The sequence below is a fragment of the Chlamydotis macqueenii genome, chromosome 5, assembly GCF_036417535.1.
Source record: "Chlamydotis macqueenii isolate bChlMac1 chromosome 5, bChlMac1.mat, whole genome shotgun sequence".
Lineage (NCBI taxonomy): Eukaryota > Metazoa > Chordata > Aves > Otidiformes > Otididae > Chlamydotis > Chlamydotis macqueenii.
Window position 1 is genome coordinate 64,933,813 of NC_141560.1, and position 13,431 is coordinate 64,947,243.

General features: G+C 40.7%; 1 protein-coding gene across 1 annotated transcript; it reads right to left on the reverse strand.

The window, feature by feature from the left end:
• Nucleotides 1-1,961: 1,961 nt before the first annotated feature.
• ARL14EP (ARF like GTPase 14 effector protein) lies at nucleotides 1,962-11,525 on the reverse strand. The gene is made up of 4 exons (XM_086749701.1): nucleotides 11,421-11,525; nucleotides 7,977-8,483; nucleotides 6,827-6,957; nucleotides 1,962-4,889 (listed from the first exon to the last, which is right to left on the reverse strand). The coding sequence occupies exons 2-4, from the start codon at nucleotides 8,397-8,399 to the stop codon at nucleotides 4,661-4,663; spliced, it is 783 nt and encodes a 260-aa protein (XP_086605827.1). The 5' UTR covers nucleotides 8,400-8,483; nucleotides 11,421-11,525; the 3' UTR covers nucleotides 1,962-4,660.
• Between the last annotated feature and the right edge of the window lie 1,906 nt (nucleotides 11,526-13,431).

Sequence of the window (13,431 nt, forward strand, 5' to 3'; positions counted from 1 at the left end):
CTATTGTAGCTACGCTGGTAAAATAACAGTATTTTATCTGTTTCTCTGGGAAACAGGACATGTGTGGTTCTTCAGCTGCGTGTTGCATGCTGGCAGTAGCAACTGTGCGGACGTCAGAAAGTCTCCTGTTTTGTTAACGAGTGCAGGACTCTGCTGTGAGTGGGTTTCTTGGCTACCCAATACTGAATTTCTAAGGGAATGCTCAGGTAGAAGTTTTAATCCAAGGTTGCATAGTGAACACTGTAAATCACAAATGTATGTCTAAAAAATTGTGATGTTCTTTAATTAAGAAACTCACAATTGGCAAGATGTTTGAGGGGCTGGGTGAGAAGATTTTATAAAGACTAAAAAGAAAATAAACTTACTTTTAAGTACTAATTTTGTACTTTAGTCTGCTATATTTCAACCTCATAGACATGAGTAATGCATCTCTTGTCTGGGGCTCGATTTCTGAATCTGTCCAGCAATGAAACCCGCTCTGCCCAGACGACTGGGACAATCTCAGAGGCGCAGCAGGAGATGCTGCTGCTCAGGTCTGCAGTGAGCTGATGCCCTCTGCTGGGTGTGAGGAACTTTTAAACTCCCCTATTTTAGAGCAGGAGAACGTGTTTTGAACAAAACCCCTACAAAAAGTGAACTGGGCAGTTTAACCGCAGTTGTTCACACCTCCCTAAAATATTTTTTTCATATGTGCTCTTAATTTGAAATCTAATTGCAACGAATAGTTCTGGTTACAGCTTCCACATTGGTAAATATTAGATGCAACTTGTAATTAAAAATCTTTGAATACAAATATGATCCTTTTAATAATCTGTTTCTCTATTACTAGGATTTAAAGGTCTGTATACTGTAAAGAACTGTTTAGCTTGTTTAAACAAAGTTGTCATTAGAATGATACCAACTAGTTGGAAGTCAGTGTAAAGGTGCATAAAACTTTAAGAATGTTTGCTGAAGAATTATTGGGGAAAATGATCTGGATCATGAGGGACAAGATAATGTATATCTACACATCCTACATTGCACTGAGAAATCAGTTGAAAAATGCTGAAACTCTGCATTTATTGAGACACAAATATGACCAAAAATGTAAACTGCTAATTTTAGGGGAAACCAAACTGAAACTGGAAACTGTATGTTTGGGCTCTGCCATGAGACTAGGAGAACTCGAAGGCTTTAACAGAGATGGCAGCAAGTTGTATCTGTTTCTGTCACATAATGTGACAGATGTCTGCCTGAACATTTAACCTCTGTGTAGCTGTGTCACCACAGGATTTCTGTACCTGCTCTTGTGCAGCTGTCTGGTGGTCATTCCAGCTAATGTGGGTAGCAGCTATATGAAAAGGCATTAAACTAGGTCTAAAATTGGAGTGGGGAGAAATTAGTTACCTTAACTCAGTTTTCTGTTTTGGCTTTAATTCTGACTTCTGAATTCATAAAATCATGCTTTTTGTGTAGATTTGTCCACTTTTTTTTTGCTGTTTCTGATGCCTTTAATGGTCAGCCAAGAGATTAAAAAGTGTCTCCTCATGTTAGTTTCTAATAGTTACGAACTTAATTGATTAAAAGAAGACCGAATTCACGCTGTATCTAAGGATAAGGTTATATTGTATCTCTCCCTATAAATGCCTTTTAGTAGCATATATAAAAAAAATAATTATGCATCCCAGGGCATGTTTCATCAGTTTGAAATTTTCAGCCTTGCTACGGAGGGAAAAAAAAGGACACATGTTGTGACACATCTTGTCTCAGCTATGACCCCAAAGTTCTGTGGTAACTCTCACAAGGCCCACGGAAGAACTCTCACTGACTTTCAGAGATGTTAAATTTGACCATGTTCTAAACTTGATGTGAATTTTGCTCTGTGTGAGAGACAAACCCAAACAGTACTTCATGCTGTACTTAACAGATCACGAATTTGGAGCTTCTATTCAATAAACTCAAATTGATCCACAGGACATGTATTATTCATAAACCAGATTGTTTTATTATCACTGATTTCCATCTTTTGAATATGTAAACTTTGTCTAGGCATTAATTTTTGCAATCTCAAAAGGGAAGTTTTAACATGGGATCTGGGGGTTTATCTGTGGTTGAATTTTCTCTTTAACACATGCAGAATTTAAACTGATTATCACACCTAGTTTATGAACTTCGGCTTTTATGGAGGCTAGTGTTTCCTTTGGCTATATTAAAAGAACATACTGTTCAACAGCCTTAGTTGTAGAGTAATTCTGAAAGATGGGGAACCACATATGCTATTGGGAACAATATGCAATCACTTCTAGATGATGAAAAAATAGCTTGTGTATTATGCTGATGGGTAAGTTTGTGTGCTATTTATAAAAACATACAGGAAAAAAATGGACAAATTCATAGCTGTATCATTTTAAATCTAGCAAGGTGGTAAAGTCTGACTTGCAGAAATGTCTTTTAACAGAAAAACAGATTAAGGGGATATAAAAACATATTATTGACCTTAATAACACATTACAACCTAGGCATGCTAAGGAAATACAGCTAAATGAAATGCTCTAAATATGTCAGCAATACATGTAAACAACTAACACCAAAAGTCCTGTTTTACTGGAAAAAAACTTGTCTCCTGTAGCTTCTCTAGCAATCAACAGTACCCAGTACTTAGTGCAGGTTTTTAGTCAAACAGTAGTCCTATACATTTTGTTAGGAAACAACTTGAGCGATTTATTTGGGAAAGTACTCATTGCTAGTGAAATCTGTAAAATAAGAGACTGAATATGCTTTTCAGAGACTTAATGGAGAGGGGGAAATACAGTTCTGATAATGGGATGCTCTAGGCAATTTAAGCTACTGGTAGACTTGCATTCACTTCACTGAACCCAAAGTCTAACTGCGGAGTTAAGTGGTAAGAGATATTCATCAAACAGCTGGAAGCCTGTTAATTTTATTAACAGTGTGTATTACTGACTCTGGTCTAATTTAAAAAATGTTAAATACATAAAAATTACAAGACCGGACTGGCTTTTTCCCCCTCTAAGTTTCATGGAAGCATTTATTTATATTTTAATCTAATTCAAAAGGTTGCTTAAGAGATGAAACAGTTCCAAACATGGATCAAACACACAAGATTAATTGCTGTGTCAGGATACACATGCTCTGCAGTCAGCAAAGTAAAATGTATTACACAGCACTTGCATGTAAGGGAAGTCACGGCTATTACTCATTTGTGGCGTTGCTGTCTGGAAAAGAGCGTAAAGAGTGTGGTGCTCTCCCTAAATAAAATCACATGATGGTTCTTGTGATAAATGTGGCTGGAATCCAAGGCCAACAAGAAAGACATCCTTTGGAGGAACAGCTAATGCTCTGACCAAAAAAGAAAGTCTGTTTATTTTTGTAGCAGATTTAATAAAAATGTAGTGTAAGTTGGTGCTTATACTTCACTAGGACCAGCAGATGTCAGCACAACTCAAAACGTAACTTTGGATTTCAGCGATGCAACCTTCATGACACTGCTCAGAAAAGAAAATACTCTAAACAAACAGCAAGATTATACAACTCCCTCAAGTAAGTCTTCAGAAATCAATAGTTAACAGTATTCTTGAATAAATGTTACCAATAAACATGGAGATCTTCCAAGTGTACCCCAGAAGTAGGAAATTAATCCAGAACATGACAATACCAAGTACCAACACTTAGCGTTACTAAGATTTCAATTATAAAATCTCTTTTCCATAAATCTTGTTAGAATTTTACTATATAATGTTCTGAGGATAGATATTGCATCAACCAAACATAATTTCAATTCAACCGAGTTTCTTTTGTAGCAGTCTGGATATTCTTAGCTTCAGAACAGACACTCAAACTCCTTTTGGCTGCACATAAAACATTTGCCTAAAAAACCAGCAAAAATAAATAAAAAAAAAGGGGAGAGGGCTCTTGAAGCACCAGTCCAATTACAGACTGATAACAAATACAGCAAAACTACGTCAATGGTGTTATACAGAAACCATCAAAACAGTATCATTATTAAATACTTTAACATATTTTTTTTAATGCCTTGACAGTTTAATAACACTTCAATAGTGAGGCTGAATTCATAAGGATATCTTGATCCCAAATTCCAGTAACTTGGATGGGAGCTGAACTCCTAAATGCCTTTGAATCCATTTAAGTGAACAGGATTGAATTTATCAGATGGGATAAGCTATAGAAGATACAGCATTCATTATTAATACTGGAGAGAGCTTTATTAACACTGCATATAAATTCACTGGGAACTTTCAGAATGTTTCACATAAACCAGATGCAAAGCAATGACAGCCTGAAGTACAGAAGGCAAAATGAGTGATACGTGGAGATGATACACTACACAATATATGAAACGATGCTAAATAGCTCAGGATACATCACATGAAAATTTGGCTCCTTAAATACAGTGAAAGACTACTCAATGAGAACTTACTTGCATGACTAACAAGACTGAGTATAAGGTAGAACGAAGTATGAAAAGACAGTAGTATGATTAAGAATCCTTCCATAATCATACTGAAAATGAATATGAAAGTGAGCACATTAATCATGTGGATTGTGATAAATTCCATCGGCTTTCATTAAACCACTCAATGATGAATGTGTTTAATCAAAACATGGAATATACACTCAGGATAAACAATGCACATATACACTAACCAACGTGCTTATTTCTAATTACTTCTCCTCCTTCTATCTCAATTTGCTCATACAGCCACTTGCGGTCACAGCGACATTCAGCTCCACACTTGTTGGAGCCACACTTGGGGCAAGCATAGAAACATCCCAGGCAGTCTTCATCAAGACAATCACAGAGGTCCATCCCACTGTAAAGCAGCAGTCCCTGGCTATCGTAGACTTTACTCTTGGCTGGTATAACTTGCCTGTATAATGAAAACCAACAGTTATTTCCATAGTAAAAAATCCACCTCTTGTGATGCCAAACTGCCAACAGTTGTGGACAGAAGTTTGCTTTCTTCAGGTGTTCATTTTAACACTGTTACTTCAAAAGACCTATATGTTACTGTATTTGACAATGTTTCTCAGTCCTAACTGTATCTCTACTATAGTGCTTTTGAAATAATTTCAAGAATGGGAAGTTTTTATTTCTTCAATAGCACACTTATTCAACCACTTATGAATATTCTTAGTTACATGATTTCATCCTGGTTCTGGCTAAGATAGGAGTTGATTTTTACCTGAGCTGGGAGAGGAACTGGAACTGGTGGCACCTGTGGCTGGGGGACACAGCTTGGATACGTTACCCAAATTGGCCAAAGAGCTGTTTCATAACATGTGACATTATGCTCAGTATATGAAGTAGGGACCGTGCTAAGGGAAGATTCTGCTACTTGGGAGGGAGCCAGGCATCAGAATCCACAGTGAGTGATTGTACTGTAAGTTATGTGCTGAAGTATTTTCTATTACTGGTTTTTTGTTTGTTTGTTTGCCATCTCTGTTTTCTTTTCCTCTGTTGTTCTCTTAAACTGTTTTCTTTACCTCAACCCATGAGTTTTGTCTTCTTTTCTTTACCAGTTCTCCTCCCTGTCCCACTGCGGGGGGTGGTGATGGCGGAGGAGTGACTGACTGCGTGGTATTTTAGCTGCTGCACAGGGCTAAACCATGACAGATGTAAACTTGAGATTGCCTTTCAGATGATACTAAATGCTCTCTTAATCTACTTTTCTTTTGTAACATGTAGCTGTAATTGAAAGGAAGTAATGTAGAATCATTTAGGGTGCACACATTCTAACTTAAAAGTGTTTTTCATGCTTTTATCATTATCCATCTCTGTCACAGTTCTGTTATGCTGCAGAATCACAGAAAAACTCCCTTTGGAAGGGATCTCTGGAAGTCACCTTGTCTGACTCTCTGTTCAAAGCCAGGTCAACTCAAATTAGATTGCTTAGGGCTGCAACTGGTTGAGTTCTGAATAGCTCTGATGTCCAGGATGCCACAACACTTTTGATCTAGTGTTTTATTACATACATAAAGTTTTCCTAACATCTCATGAAGATTTCCCTGGTTGTACCTTGTGCCCAAACTGAGCAGAAGAAACAAATGGAGGGGAAAAGGATGTGTGGTTTGTGAACAGCACATCTAGTGTCTATCCTGTAACATTAAACTTAGGTAGAGAGTAGGGGAAAGGTATTAAAGGGATCTTTCTTGCATGTTTTAACAAATATTGTATGACTAGCTAAACCTGGGACTTCTATTACTCTCCTGTTATGAAAGACTGAATTAGCCCAAACTTTTAGTGGAAAATGACAGACAAAATTCAGCTGCATATACCTTTCCCGTGTAGAAAGTGTGATTTTTAAAATCAATCACATTAGAAGCTTGTAATTTGTTATCTAGTGTTGTCCAGCTTGGACACTATCTTCCTTTTTTAAAAGGAAGGTCCTAACTTGCACACTTTTGTTTACAAAGTGTAACTACTGAGTTTACGGAAAGATGACAACTCCAATATTTTAAGTGTAGTCTACTTGATCCTACTGTATTCAAATTTAGCCTATTATCAGAATTTTAGTTTATGCATATATTAATAGCTTCATCTATGAACTGTGTAGTACTGTCATGCCTTAACCAATACCTGTTTGTACTCTGCCTGAACTATGGGCTGTATGCTAACACTTCATCTTCTGTTTTGTTTATCTCAGTAACAAGAGTGAGCTTTAACATCCTCATAACCAAAAAAGCAATCTGTAACATGCAAACATCCATATAGAAAATGTTACAGTGTTACAGGGGCACTGACCATCAGGGCTATTTTAATTTGAAATGAAAATTAAAGATAATATAAATAGAGGAAATAGCTCACCTGTCTGAATTAAATGATGCATTTTTTGTTTGCAACCTTCTTTTTTCCCTTTTACTGGTCTCAGGAGTGAATTCAGTCTGTCGTCCTGGATTAGCAAACTGTAGAGACTTTAAAGCCTTAGCTGTACGCCCCTGAACAAAGACAAAATCTCATTTAATTACAAATACAAACCTAAATTCATAAGAAAATGCCCACTTAAGCCAGGATATTTTAATAAGTTAGGTAAATTGTTGACCTCAACTGTAAGCACTGGATTTCCCAGGAGAAACAACTTAAGTTTTAAAATGTTTATACTGGAGAACTGTACCAGTCTGAAAACCCACTCATACAAGCTTTATAGTAGCAGTTTTAATCAGTGCCTTCAAATTTCACTCCCTATCAGTCTCCTAATCATACTGACATGTAATTGAAAAATACAGTTAAGGCAACAGCCCCTGGGCTGAAAGGGACAACAGCTCCTAGAAGGCAATTCTGCTTTGCTGCAGGGAATAGATGGATCAGCTCTTGCTGATCTGGTTGCCCACGCTTCCACTGATTACCCGCATACATCTTGAACAACACTTCCAACAATGCACAAGCTGTATTCCAAACTCAGCACTTAAAGTGTTGTCCTCCCACAACGGCTCATTACTGCCCCTGAACAAATGCCATGGCCTTCACAGCTCAGACACCGAAAGAGTACACTTAATTCACCTCAGCGCACGTTCACTTTGTAATGAACTGCTGGAGAAAGTGGATTTTCTTTTTTTTAAACTGAAGAGACTAAACCACAACTTTATCTCAGCATTCTTAGAAGCACCCTTTGCAGTGTTCAGTTGCAAGCACATGAGCTTGTGTTTTGTTTGTTTTTTGTAAGAGCTTAAAATACCAGCAGCAGCATTGTATTTACATAAACTTATGAGTTGTAAGTCACTCTAGTACACACAATCATTTGAATTTAAAAGGTCATAATACTTATTTACGGAAGAGGATTTTTTAAGGTCCTCCAAATAAAGGTTTAAATACAGTAAACTCCCACACATCTAAAAGCCTATAGTTCCACATTTCTATTAAAAAGCGTTATTTCTTTATGTAGGACTTGTAAGAACCACAATTCCAATGGTTTACAGAGCTTAGACGAGGGGGTGGGAAAACTGATCCGTATACATACATCTGAATCAAGTTTTCTTCTTTGGCGATCTTCGGATTCCACATCCACGCTTCCGTTTATTATCTGCATACATTTGGGACACAGCTTCCAGCCAGGTACAAACTGTCGTCCAAACTTGGCACTTAGAAAAGTTGCATCATCTAAGTCAATTGCACGCAAGTTTTTCTTTGATAGTTTTCTGTGTATATTAAAGGGATCACAACACGATTTTTGTAAGTCTTCAAACCTTTCAATGTAGATTTTTGCATGGTGGAAGCAGATCGTGTCGTTCTCTGAAAGGGTTATTCCAGTCCTAAGCTGAAGTAACAGTAGGTCAGATGATGATATTTCCTGCTTAGTCTTGAAGCCAGTGTGACGGGTGTAATAGGTCTTATGGCATTCATTGGTGGCTTGAAGCTGAACTCCAACTGAACAAGGATCCATTTTACTTTATCAGAACAATTTCTTTCACTTATTTTGCCTAAAATGAGTTCTTTGCAGTCTTCAGTGGTTTCTATGAAGATCACCCTAGAAAAAGCATTAAAATAAATCAGATCTGTGCTGCAAACCTTTAGCTGTAAGCTGGACAGACTAGGTTTCAGTAATTTAAAAAGCATGTAAAGAAATTATAGCCTTCTAGTCTAGGTAAGACTAAAAATACACAGAATTTAATTCTGGAATTAAGCCATGCATCTTATATTGCTTTCAGAGGCACTTTTTCCCAGTTACAGTAAGTATAAATTAAAAATGTTTAGCAGCATTACTTTCCCAAAAGCAATCTGGGAGCGAGGTATGAGGTGGATGAATTGTTCAGTCAGCAGTCTGCTCTGGCCATCAGTTTCCTGAGGGCTCCCGCTCTTGGCACAGCCCCTGCTAGTCAAGACCAGTTGCGAAGATCATCTCCAGGAAGAGACTGCTGATGGCTAAGCAATTCACCCATCCCGTTTCCAAGTAGTTTCTAGGAAAAAACGCTGCTGAAGGCAGACTGCACAGGCTGTCTGATGTCAGGTAGCAATCCATGTTCAACAGTGCTTTCCTGCGTGTTATTCCCATGTGTACCAGGTGCAAGCCAACACAGGCAGAACCAACCTGAGCCTTTTCTAGAAACAGCCTCTGGTACACACAAAGATTGGTGGTTCTAGATGTGCGCAGTTGTGGTCACGTGGGGTTTGCAAGCAGCTCTCTCCAGCCCAGTGCAGTGTCTGTTTGATGTAAATACTGGGCAGTTATTTAAAGTTCAACACAATACAGCTACCAAATACAAACGTGGCTACTGCAGAGTGGTCTCGTACCCATACCAAAGTTCGCTGCAAATCCAATGCTGGCCCTAAAACATCAGAGCTTGAGCCCATTTTGCACTATTTCAGTGTAGATACCAATGAAGTTTTGAAAATGCTTATTCTCTGTGCCTGCTGAGCACTAAGAGTACCCTGTTAAGTTTGACTATATAGAAGTTCCAGGGCCTTTGCCTAATTATGTACTTTTACTATGGTACTAACTTGGAATGATTTTTTTCCCCTCTCTTTTAAAGACCATCTATCAAACGTCACCATCTTAGTAAACCAACTATACTCAGAATTAATCTCGTTTTCATTAGGTGAACAAAGCTTGCCTTTCAAACTAAGGTAACTGGAACAGTATGAGCAAAGCTTACTGCAGCTGAGTTAACATTTTAACAGCAATTTAGCTAATAACAAATTACTCGGTTCAAAGAAGTCTGTTGTAGGCTATCATCCTGGTTTTGGCTGGGATGGAGCTAATTTTCCTCACAGTAGCGGCTGTGTTTTGGATTTAGTATGAGATATGGAATGTGAAGAATGTTGATAACACACTGATGTTATGAGTTGCTGCTAAGAGATCAAGGACTTTTTCTGCTTTCCAGGTTTTACTAACGTGCAGGCGCAGGAAGCTGGGAGGGGAGCAACTATCTCCTCTTGCGCTCGCTCTCTCTGCTCAGGATTGTTCTGAGATTGCTCTTGGTTCCATTCCATGAACACTGCTTGGGGCAGGCTCTACTGGCCGTTGGGTCATCAGGTGGTTAGAAACTGTGCATTATTAGTTTTGTATATTTATGTCATTACTATTATTATTATCATTAATAATATATAATTATTACAACATTTTCTTTTTTATCCTAGTAAACTGTTTTATATCAACTCATGAGCTTTCCTTTCTTTCTGCTTCTCTCCCTCATCACCCTGGGGATGGGAAAGGGTGAGTGACTGACTGCGTGGTACTTGGTTGCTGACTGGAGTTAAATCATGACAGCTATGCACCAAGCTTGCTTCAAATGCTAAAATGGGTACTTTTGCCTGATTTCTGCTGAGACAGGTGGGATGTGTGTGTAGATGAGGAAGCACACTAGGTCAATATAAGAGTGATGATCTGAATTTTCAAAATTTGCAGACGCATTAAAAGCCAGAACTCTTAGAAGATGTTCTAATTAAAAATATAACTTGTTTTGTATAAAATAGAAAATGATTATTACACTGCTATCTTTGGCAGGCATCTGTTTTGACAGGTGACTCCACCACCACATTAAACAGAGGGAAAACACATCAAGTGTATCACCACAGTTTGTTCAAACAATAGTGTGCTGGTGGCATAAGCTATGTATCTTATTCACGTGAGTTGTAAGAATTCTTGGTAGAAGCTACAGAGGCATTTCTTCCCTCGTTCCCCTTGAGAGGTGTACACAGCTTTTTTTTGCCTCTGATTTCTCTTTAGTGGAAATAGCAGAGAGCTTAAAAAAACAAGTACTTAAATGAAGGCTTGCATTCATACCTGTGAAATCACGCATTGGCGTTTACTGCACCAAACACAATGAACTAAAGCAGAATACAGCAATGAGGATCAGCACAGTGAAGCACTTGTGCACGATAAGCCTGCTGCACTAGCAGAGACTCGGCAAGGGTTTTCCAGTTTCTTGCTGCTGGTAGAAACAAAGGATGGAGGAAACTACAGTTTAGCTTGGCAGCAATGGGTTATAAGTAGTCGAAATAAAAGAGCAGTCCTGAAGTTGCAGTGTGACCCCCAGTCTGAATATGGTACGCTGCATGTTCACAGCCGCACCGCACTGCACGGCAGACCCTCACCCAAACGGTGACAGCCCCTAGCCAGGCCTGCGTTTTGAGAACCGTGCCTGAGCCCGGAGGAAAGCGTGGCTGCCGGTTTGCCGTGGCGAACCCGTGGGGAGGCCAGCCTGCCAGCCCGGCAAGGCGGAAAGCAGGGCGAACGGAGAGCGGCGGGCCCGCCCGCGGCTGCGGGCCACCGAGGGGGGACTCTCAGCACCCCAGAAGGGGCCCCAGGCCGCGGACGGCTCCTCCCGGGCGCGGCCCAGCCGCTCCGCGGGGCCTGGCGCGCTGCCGTCCCGGCCCCTCGGCGCGGCCCGTCGTCTTGCACCGCCCTTCCCGCTGCCGGCCGCGCACCCGCGACCCCTCGGGCAGCAGGAGGCTGCCCTGGTACCTTGCCGTGGACTGTATTCCGCCGTTGTCCCGATTTCCCCGTTCCCCCAGCAACGGCAGCCCTGCCTGCAGCGGCCATTGACCGCCCCGCCCCACCGCCTGTTCACCATAGAGCAGCGGCACCGCCGGGCGGCGCGGAGCGGAGCGGCACTTCCGGCTGGAGATGAGCAATGGCGACACCTGTCGTTGCGGCGGGCAAGCGGTGGGGAGGGAGGGGCTGTGCGGAGGTCACGTGGCCAAGCGCGGCCCGGGGTGCGGCGGTTACGTGCGTGACGCGTTGTGCCGCTCCGCGCCGCCGGCCCGGGGTGGGTGAGGAGCGGCGGAGGCGCTGACACAAGTCGGGGTTGGAGCCGGGGCTGAAGCTGTGTGAACCCCGCTCCTCTCCCGACGAAAGTCCGGGAGACAGAAAAGGGTCCGGTTGGGCCAGGCCGCGCCGCCTGGTCGCTCTCCCGCGGGCCCTCCCGCCGCTGCGGCAGGGGGCGCAGCAGGCCGCCGTCACGCGCGGGGGCCTAGCTTAATGAGGAGATCTGGCTAATTAACCTAGGGAAGGCCTTCAGTGGTGGCAGGTTAGGGGCGCCTCAGGGCGTCAGTGATCATGAATTTTTTTTCTCCAGGTTCCTCATGACACCCAGGTTCCGCCCCCGGCCCCGAAATCAGTGCTACTGAAACTGTTCTTGATTTTAAGTAAACAAAAACCTTGAAAATCTATTGCTTCACTTAGGAAAAAAAAAAACAATTTCTTTGTCACTAGAATTTATCTCAAAAGTCTGTTACTTGTTTGTCTGGTTTTTAAAGAATTCTGTGGATCTCTCCAGGGAGGAGGTATGCAATTTTGACTGTTTGTTCTGTGGCTAGATAGTGACACCACAACCCACTTATTCTTGGAGTTTTTGGAACAATAATGATTATAAACAGAACACAAGTGTCCTCATAAGTACCTTAAATTTATAATACTGACGCTGATTTCAAATTGCAATGATGTGAGTGATATCTAAAAGAAAGCCTTACATTGCCACTTAATGCCTATACAAAGTTTTGATTGGTTTATATGTTTAGAATTTATAGCTTACAAGAAAAAAGTGCTGGATGAGAGTATTCTTATTCTATTTCTGTCAGGTTGCTCTTTTTCCGGACTGAATTCTACTCAGATTTTTTTTTTTAAGTGGATATGACTGTTCTTTCCAAACCTCTTCAAAGGCAGGATAGCCTTTTGAAAAGCTTGCCCTTCTCCTAATTGAGATGTCACATGCAGACTTGTTAGGCACAGGGCTGCTCCACCTGTCTTGCTCTTGTCCTGCACAATAACTGCATCTTGCTGAGGTGCGACACAATGAGACTGAAAAGATCTGTGAGATCATCTGCTATGTGTTTCTGCCCGTAGTACATCGGTATATCACAGCAACAAGTTAAGGCCATGCAGTTAGTCACTCTAGAGGCTTAAGTCTTCCTCCCCGATCTTTTATAACTAAATAATTACTGACTGGCTTTCCAGCAGATTTTCAGTAGATGGTAATAGTAAGAGAGCTGAATTAAAGTCAGAGCAAATACAGAAAAGCATGGCATGAACCTGTATAAATAATTTTAACGAGCCATAGAAACTAATATTAGTAACAGAGTAGTGAGTAATACCCTACTCGTTACCTGGGGCTTGACATAGCTGATGGATAGTAGGTGCGACCTCTTTCTAAACAAATAAGTGATTTTGGGACTGAGCTAGGGTAGTAATTAGTGCAATAGAAGCTAGTCTTTATTCACTGTAAATATTTGAGTGTAGATCTAGGTGGTTGAAGTTGTAATTCAAACAGCTTTTGGGCCTGGTTTCAACTGGAAGTGTTCTTAAGCTGAAGCTGTATTTTACCATTAGTAAAAAAGAGTTAGCATAAGGAAGTACTGAAGCCAACTGGGCACAAATGTAAGAAACAGCAGGAAAGATCCAAAGCAGGGAGGTTTTCTCTTACAGTCTGTTATTCACAGTAGCCTTTGTCAGTACTGGTAAAGAGATCAGCCAAAGG

Bases quoted from the DNA above. Each gene is read 5' to 3' on its own strand.
- ARL14EP (XM_086749701.1), bottom strand. From the start codon at position 8,399: ATGGATCCTTGTTCAGTTGGAGTTCAGCTTCAAGCCACCAATGAATGC. The intron at 6,958-7,976 runs GTATGTATACGG...GTCTTTGTTCAG, and splicing joins GAAGAAAACTTGATTCAGAT to GGGCGTACAGCTAAGGCTTT. The intron at 4,890-6,826 runs GTGAGCTATTTC...TTCATTATACAG, and splicing joins GCATCATTTAATTCAGACAG to GCAAGTTATACCAGCCAAGA.